The sequence below is a fragment of the Mytilus edulis genome, chromosome 8 (genome assembly GCF_963676685.1).
Source record: "Mytilus edulis chromosome 8, xbMytEdul2.2, whole genome shotgun sequence".
Taxonomy (NCBI): Eukaryota; Metazoa; Mollusca; class Bivalvia; order Mytilida; family Mytilidae; genus Mytilus; species Mytilus edulis.
The window spans coordinates 42,431,818-42,440,072 of record NC_092351.1 but is presented as its reverse complement, the minus strand read 5'-3'; the positions used below and the strand labels follow the sequence as shown (position 1 = coordinate 42,440,072).

General features: G+C 45.8%; 2 protein-coding genes across 2 annotated transcripts; both read left to right on the top strand.

The window, feature by feature from the left end:
- Positions 1-588: 588 nt before the first annotated feature.
- Positions 589-5,432, top strand: LOC139484098 (uncharacterized). Its single transcript, XM_071267826.1, has 12 exons — positions 589-1,009; positions 1,160-1,297; positions 1,397-1,618; positions 1,784-2,026; positions 2,295-2,381; positions 2,501-2,581; positions 2,801-3,087; positions 3,368-3,696; positions 3,979-4,152; positions 4,392-4,845; positions 4,986-5,159; positions 5,295-5,432. The coding sequence occupies exons 1-12, from the start codon at positions 766-768 to the stop codon at positions 5,322-5,324; spliced, it is 2,463 nt and encodes an 820-aa protein (XP_071123927.1). The 5' UTR covers positions 589-765; the 3' UTR covers positions 5,325-5,432.
- On the top strand, positions 5,421-6,767 carry LOC139485600 (uncharacterized). Its single transcript, XM_071270197.1, has 3 exons — positions 5,421-5,552; positions 5,660-5,782; positions 6,004-6,767. The coding sequence occupies exons 1-3, from the start codon at positions 5,454-5,456 to the stop codon at positions 6,100-6,102; spliced, it is 321 nt and encodes a 106-aa protein (XP_071126298.1). The 5' UTR covers positions 5,421-5,453; the 3' UTR covers positions 6,103-6,767.
- The last annotated feature ends 1,488 nt before the right edge of the window (positions 6,768-8,255 follow it).

Below are 8,255 nucleotides of genomic sequence, written 5' to 3'. Positions count from 1 at the left end.
GGGGGAAAAAAATTTCATCAGTGAATATTTCACATTTAAATGAATCATTCAGTGAAAATGTTACACATAACGGTCATATTGCAGATAATAGAGGACCCCTCCACGGGACTGACGAGTGGGACAGGCCCGAAGCACATCATCTTTCAAGATGGTGTGCTGAAGGTAGTGGTGCGGGATGTACCCGTAGCCAATATCCAGAGGTCCGGATGGGAGTGGCGGCCGACTAAGATGCACATGTCACAGCTGAGGACCTGGGGGATCCCGACCACGGAGAAGCCCACGGGGAAGCCCACGTTTGACCCGGAGCTGACAACAAGCAGGATGGTGAGTAGGGTTATAAGTATCGATCTGTTACTTGTTGAAATCGGTCCACACTTGAAAATCAGCGAAAATGTTACACATAACGTTTACATTTCATTTCATCGAGGATCCGCGGAAGACGTTTTAGCGGGCGGCCGCGGGTAGTACGATTAGCCGGGGAAAAAATAATTTCAGCGGGGAGAAATTTCTATGTCCGAGGATTTTTCATCGAGAGGCAGCGGGCGGATATTCTCCAATCTTACACATAACATTTACATTGCAGGTTTTAATGGAAGAATCTAGCAGGGTGATCATTAAGGATCACCATGAGACCAGTAGGGTGGCCGGAAGCACACCATTCTTCGGGATGGTGTGTGGAAGGAGCTGAAGTGGGTTTCCCCCGGAGTGAACATCCCACTGCCTAGTGAGCCTTAGTGGCTGGCCCGCGTCCAGAACGCCAGAAGGATGGACCAGCAGAGGATTGGACAGGAGGCAGCGTGGTGGGCACGGCAGGACAGCACCCGCTGCGTATCAGGCATTCTAGCGGGTATGCCTAGCAGGTTTGTCCTTAATAAAAGTCTGGGACGGCCTGTTAGGAGCCTGTTTCTGGGGAAGAGGCAGTTGCGGGCAGGACTGGGACGGGCAAGCCTGAGAGTCGGCGGTGCAGCCAACCGCGTCCAGGCTTGGACAGACAGTTACCTTTCTATAGGTGAGTACCTTTATCTCCTATGTTAAATCTTTACTTTCAAGTCTTCATGGGGAACTACTGTGCTATGTATTCACACATTATTTTTTTTTCAGGTAATGCAAACTTCATAGAGAACTGTTGTGCAATGTATTCACACATTATATATTTCAGGTAACTACGCGGGAGCCGTCCAGAGGATGGAGGTCCCTATTGACCTCAGGGTGGAGGTGGACGCTGGCACGGCCGACCCCGTCTTGTTCCAGGCGGTCCCTATTGACCCGATAGTGCCCAAGACAGAGCCTGTCACCGGTGAGTACCTTGTATTTAGATATTAGCCAACACTGTCAATCATTATCACTGTTAAGTACGTGAACATGCCTTGCTAATCTTTCCTTTCATTTTTTACAGAAGAGGACATGGTGGAGGAGGAGACCAGGGTCACACCGACCCCAACGCGGAAGGAGGAGACCAGGGTCATGGCGACCCCAACGCGGAAGGAGACCAGGGTCATGGCGACCCCAACGCGGAAGGAGACCAGGGTCACACCGACCCCAACGCGGAAGGAGGAGACCAGGACCAGCCAGCTGAGGGACGCGGTACAGGAGGCATACCTTGAGGACTCTGACTCTGGTAGGTACATTGTATTTAGATATCGGCCCCAATGTTTCCTGCCTTATATCTTTTATGCGTAGCATTTTCACGGGCTATGCCTGTGGTTTATGGGTAGCATTTTCACAGTTTCTTCGGCTGTGCATGTTTTCATCGTGTATAATTTTCTGATACTTATTCTTACAGGATTGCAGGACTTGGACCTGGAATGGTCCAAGCTGGACGAGAAGGAAGAGAGGAAGGGTGTATCCTTCCTTGGGAACCTGCTGGCGCAGCAGAGCACGATGTTGAAGGGTTTCAAGAAGTCGCCGGCGCCAGCAGCTTGCCCAGCCCCGAAGGTTCGCCAGTTTAGGGGGGAGAGGAGATCGTCCAGGAGGAAGTCTATGGTGTTTTTCCCAGAGGCAGCTGACATCGTACAGGAGAAGCAGGGTATGTAATTGTGATAATGCTACGCATAATGGTGAATACTGTATTTGTTTTTTGTTTTTTTTTTTCTGTTCTATATGATTGTGATAATGCTACGCGTAATTGTGATAATGCTACGCATAATGGTGAATACTGTATTTGTTTTTTGTTTTTTTTTGTTTTTTTTCTTCTGTTCTATATGATTAAGATAATGCTACGCGCGCGTAATTGTGATAATGCTACGCATAATGGTGAATACTGTAGATGTGCATGGCAAATATTTTTTTTACAGAGTCAACAGACATGTCATCAGGGGAGGACTCCTGTGACCAGTATGTCCCGCCACCCAGCGCTGATGACTACTCATCGGACGACAGCGGTAAGTTTATCATTAGACATCGAAGTGATGGGCATGAAAATATATCAAATTATGAAAATATATTTTTAGGTGTGAAAATGTTACAAGTAATATTGAAAGTTGACTATTTCCTTTTACAGCGGTAGAAAGTCCTTCGGACGAGGAGGCACCTCCTGCCAAGAAGAGGAAGGAGGTTTCAAATGAGGAGAAGGACCTGTTTGGTAAGTTTAACAATCGTTAACTTGACTTACTGTGAATGCGGTTGTCACATTTGTAGGACGGATTAGATTTGAAAATTAATTGAATGTGAAAAAAAAAAATTAGCGAGAGCCGCGGGTTAATGGCTGGAGACAGAGGGAAGCCGCAGAAAAAAACAAGGCGGCCCGAGAAAAAACAAATTTTGTGAATGTTACTTGTAAATGTTCGCACTTTTCTTGAAGATTCTTCGGCCAAGGGGTTTGTCGCCCGCACTATTGCGGAGTTTGAGGCCAGTTCCGCTGGAACTGATGTTCCAGCTGTTGCTGCTGACGTGCCAGCAGAGGAGTCGGAGTCTGACACTGATGAAGCTGACGAGCCAGTTCGTAGAACTGAGGTTCCAGCTGTTGCTGCTGATGTGCCAGCGGAGGAGTCAGGGTCTGACACTGAAGCTGATGACCCACAGCAAGCTGACGAGCCAGTTCGTAGAAGGACGAGGAGAGCCGCCACGAAGGTGTATAAGGGTGACACGGTGAGTTTTATGTTAATATATTTTTTATTATATACTATATATACCCTTAAGGGCTATCAGTGTAAAACATATCGAACCCCTCAAGAAACTTTATTCGGTGGACGGACTTGTGTATTTTTCTGACAATTGCTACCCGTCATGTGAAAATGTTACACATAAATGGGAAAAATTTTCGGACCTGAAACTTTATTCGGTGGACGGACTTGTGTATTTTTCTGACAATTGCTACCCGTCATGTGAAAATGTTACACATAAATGTTTTTGTTTTATTTATTTTCAGAAACGACCACGCAGGGAGTGCCAAATTGAAGGGTGTACTGCTGCGGTGGTCAACCTGAGACGTCACATGACGGTGTGTCACCCTGACGCCGAGGCGGTGCCTGTGAAGACGAAGGGCAGACCCCGCGACCAAGGCAACAGGACCTACGGTGGCCGTCTTGAGTGTGGTCTGTGCGGGTCAAATACGATCCGCATGGATGTGCACCTTAAGACGGTGCACAAGCTGGAGAAGGACAGCGAAGAGTTCCGCGAGGCCATCCAGGGAGCAGTGCCTTACGAGGAAGGCACCCAGGCTCAGCAGGAACTACAACAGGCACTAGTAGACTACGGGTGAGTTTGTATTTTGGTACCTTTGATTGCGTTTTTAGAGAAAAAAAAATACATTGACATGACGTGGTCTGATTGTCAGTTGGAAAGAATTGGGGTACGGCCGGCCTTTTACGTCGCTGACGACCCAAGACTTGTAAGTATACATGTGAAAATGTTACGCATACGTGAAACTTATAAATATACATGTGAAAGTGTTACGCATACGTGAAACTTTTAAGTATACATGTGAAAATGTTGCGCATAAGAAATGCATATATATACAAATGGTGTTTTCCCTTTCAGAAAGACGATGACCGACAGAGCGTGTGGGATAGCCCGCAAGGCTACCACCACACAGAGCCACTTGACGGCTGTGAAGTTTTGGTTGCCCACAGGGCTGACGAGGCAGGCGCTTCTGGATCTGGAGAAGATCGGGACCTTGGACGGTGAGGTCAACCGCCACCTCCAAGAAGACAGGTAAGTCAATCATACCCTGTAAGCCTTTACGTTGTGTTTGGGGGGAATGTTGCACGCCATGTAAAAATGTTACGCATACGTGAAACTTGTAAGTATACATGTAAAAATGTTACGCATACGTGATACTTTGTAAGTATACATGTGAAAGTGTTACGCATACGTGAAACTTGTAAGTATACATGTGAAAATGTTACGCATACGTAATGCAGTGTCAGTTATTTCCTCTTTTTCTTTTTCAGAGTGAAGCCTGCTACCCTGCGTGTATATCTCCACAGCTTGGCTGGGTTCCTGCAGTTCCTTGCAGGAAAGGGTACTTGGCTCCGCCATCTGCGTCTCCTTGCAGACCAGCTCACCACGCTCTCCGAGACAATGAAGACGGTGAGCAAGAGCCTGAAGGAGGATGTCCTCATCGCCAAGGTGGCGAGCCACGCGCGTGGCGAGGACATTCTGGATCTGGAGCCAGCGCAGATAGCCAAGTACCTGGACGGACAACGACCCACCAGAGCCAGGACAGTGATCGAGAAGGCAGAGAGAGGAGAGCAGCTGTCCAGGGCAGAGAAGATGGACGCCCGGAACATCTTATGTCTCCAGTTACTCTTGAGTAACGCCAAGAGGGCTGGGGACATAACCCACTTGAGGCGGGCGGATGTCCTGGCGGCTGTAGCAGTAGATGGGACTGATATCGAGATCGAGGTAAATCACAATAAATTATAAGTTATCGGTATTAAGTGTTAAGTAATTATATTACTGTGTATCGTATTAATATCAATCTCTCTCTTATAGGTGATTAAGTATTACTGTCTATCGTTTTAATATCAATCCCTCTCTTACAGGTGTTCGAGCACAAGGAGGCGCGCTCTGGCAAGATCTGCCATGTGAGGATAGCTGCTGACCTCCTTGGACTCCTGCAGGTGTACGCGACACACCTGAGCCTACCAGTCAACCCACCAGAGAAGCCCCAGCCTTACTTGTTCCTGACGGGCAAGGGAGAATTCCTTACGCCCTCGGTACGTATATTTACATAAGACATACATTATGTGTTTGAAAATTGTAAATGACGGTGTTTTTATTTCGCGGTCTGCTATCGGTCGTATTATGTATTATTCGTTGAGGTCATAATGTCAGTGTGATTTTTATTACAGGCAATGAGTAAGCTGGTCCAGACAGAATAGGATAGATTCTGCGAGGGAGAGGGGATGAAGAAGACAACCCTAACCGCCAGTCGGAACAGGAAGGTGGCGGTTAGCACCCTCAGAGAGAGCGGGGCCACCCGGGAGGAAGCCATTTAGCTGGCCAAGCACATGGCGCACAATGTAGCGACTGCCGACAAGTACTACGACCAGTCCCGGCGAGTGGAGAGCCGTCATGCTGTCCTGGACAAACTTGGACAGGCCTTCAAGGTAAATTAGCTTACTAGTCGCAACAAATATATTATTCCCGTGAAAATGATTCTTTTTTTGTGAAAATGTTACTTAATGTTATTTTAAATTTCACTATCAAATTTCAGGATGCAGCAGCAAAAGGACAACAGCAGGACGAGCCGATGGCCGGAGGCAGCGGTGTGGTCCCCTCTCGGGCGGAGAGAGAGCAGAATCTAGAGGAGCTGGTTGTAGAGAGGAGTAAGGTAGAGGTAAGTACTTTAATTAGTAAACTCAGTCAGTCGGACCTTCGATAAAACACACAAGATCGGGCAGAAAATTATACACGATGAAAACATACGCATCCGAAGAAACTGTGAAAATGCTACCCATAAACCACAGGCATAGCCCGTGAAAATGCTACGCATAAAAGATATAAGGGGGGTGGGAAACATTATCAATGCCTTGGCTAAAGGTATCTTTATTTTTGCAGACGGGAAGGCCAGCTGAGGACACGAGACAGAAGAAGAAGAAGAAGAAGAAGAAGAAGGCACCGAGATTTAGTAAATGGAATGAGGGACTATTGGACTGAGATTTTTTTTTTATTCGTGATAGAGACACCGACCAGTGATAGAGACACCGACCAATAGGGAGTGGGAACGGGGATTTTTTTTTTTTATTAGTGATAGAGACACCGACCAGTGATAGAGACACCGACCAATAGGGAGTGGGTTAGGGGATTTTTTTTTTTTATTAGTGATAGAGACACCGACCAGTGATAGAGACACCGACCAATAGGGAGTGGGTTAGGGGATTTTTTTTTTTTTATTAGTGATAGAGACACCGACCAGTGATAGAGACACCGACCACGTGTATATCTGTATATATCTGTATATAGTATTACTTATTTATTCTGCAAGTATAGAGTTAGGGATAGGCCTATGAGTGGGGGTTATCGTGTTCTACCATGCAGCGAGTGCCATGTTGAAGAGTGCACTGCTGTGGTGGTACTTCACGGTGATGCTACGCATAAGCCTATCCCTAACCCTGTTAAAGGCGGGCAGGGTGGACCGGGGTATCTTTTGCTTGTATATATCTTGTACATTGTCGTTGACTTGTGTATATATCTGTATATAGTTTTACTTATTTATTCTGCATGTATAGGGTTAGAGATAGGCCTATGAGTGGGGGTTATCGTGTTCTACTATGCAGCGAGTGCCATGTTGAAGAGTGCACTGCTGTGGTGGTACTTCACGGTGATGCTACGCATAAGCCTATCCCTGTTAAAGGCGGGCAGGGTGGGCAGGGTGGACCGGGGTATCTTTTGCTTGTATATATCTTGTACATTGTCGTTGCCTTGTGTATATATCTGTATATAGTTTTACTTATTTATTCTGCATGTATAGGGTTAGAGATAGGCCTATGAGTGGGGGTTATCGTGTTCTACTATGCAGCGAGTGCCATGTTGAAGAGTGCACTGCTGTGGTGGTACTTCACGTAGATGCTACGCATAAGCCTATCCCTAACCCTGTTAAAGGCGGGCAGGGTGGACCGGGGTATCTTTTGCTTGTATATATCTTGTACATTGTCGTTGCCTTGTGTATATATCTGAATATAGTTTTACTTATTTATTCTGCATGTATAGGGTTAGAGATAGGCCTATGAGTGGGGGTTATCGTGTTCTACTATGCAGCGAGTTCCATGTTGAAGAGTGCACTGCTGTGGTGGTACTTCACGGTGATGCTACGCATAAGCCTATCCCTATCCCTGTTAAAAGCGGGCAGGGTGGGCAGGGTGGACCGGGGTATCTTTTGCTTGTATATATTTTGTACATTGTCGTTGCCTTGTGTATATATCTGTATATAGTTTTACTTATTTATTCTGCATGTATAGAGGTAGAGATAGGCCTATGAGTGGGGGTTACCGTGTACTACCATGCAGCGAGTGCCATGTTCAAGAGTGCACTGCTGTGGTGGTACTTCACGGTGATGCTACGCATAAGCCTATCCCTATCCCTGATAGGGCTCAGGCTGGACCTGGGTATCTTTTGCTTGTATATATCTGTATATAGTTTTACTTATTTATTCTGCATGTATAGAGGTAGAGATAGGCCTATGAGTGGGGGTTACCGTGTACTACCATGCAGCGAGTGCCATGTTCAAGAGTGCACTGCTGTGGTGGTACTTCACGGTGATGCTACGCATAAGCCTATCCCTATCCCTGATAGGGCTCAGGCTGGACCTGGGTATCTTTTGCTTGTATATATCTGTATATAGTTTTACTTATTTATTCTGCATGTATAGAGGTAGAGATAGGCCTATGAGTGGGGGTTACCGTGTACTACCATGCAGCGAGTGCCATGTTCAAGAGTGCACTGCTGTGGTGGTACTTCACGGTGATGCTACGCATAAGCCTATCCCTATCCCTGATAGGGCTCAGGCTGGACCGGGGTATCTTTTGCTTGTATATATCTGTACCATGTTGTATTATACGAATATTTCAAATAAATAATATATATATACCTGTACATAGAAATAAATAATATACACCTGTAACTCTTTTGTTTGTTATGTGTAACCCAAAAAAATGGAAAAAAAATAAAAACATATCATACATAAAATAAAACAACAATAAAAATGTAAATACATATAATAAACAAAGAAACCTACACTGGTAAAAAAATATAAACTTAAAAAGCAAACAAAATCACAGTAATTTGTAATGTACTAAACAATGAAATGAGGT

Bases quoted from the DNA above. Each gene is read 5' to 3' on its own strand.
- LOC139484098 (XM_071267826.1), top strand. From the start codon at position 766: ATGGACCAGCAGAGGATTGGACAGGAGGCAGCGTGGTGGGCACGGCAG. The intron at 2,382-2,500 runs GTAAGTTTATCA...TTCCTTTTACAG, and splicing joins CTACTCATCGGACGACAGCG to CGGTAGAAAGTCCTTCGGAC. The intron at 4,153-4,391 runs GTAAGTCAATCA...TTTCTTTTTCAG, and splicing joins CGCCACCTCCAAGAAGACAG to AGTGAAGCCTGCTACCCTGC.
- LOC139485600 (XM_071270197.1), top strand. From the start codon at position 5,454: ATGGCGCACAATGTAGCGACTGCCGACAAGTACTACGACCAGTCCCGG. The intron at 5,553-5,659 runs GTAAATTAGCTT...ATCAAATTTCAG, and splicing joins AACTTGGACAGGCCTTCAAG to GATGCAGCAGCAAAAGGACA. The intron at 5,783-6,003 runs GTAAGTACTTTA...TTATTTTTGCAG, and splicing joins TAGAGAGGAGTAAGGTAGAG to ACGGGAAGGCCAGCTGAGGA.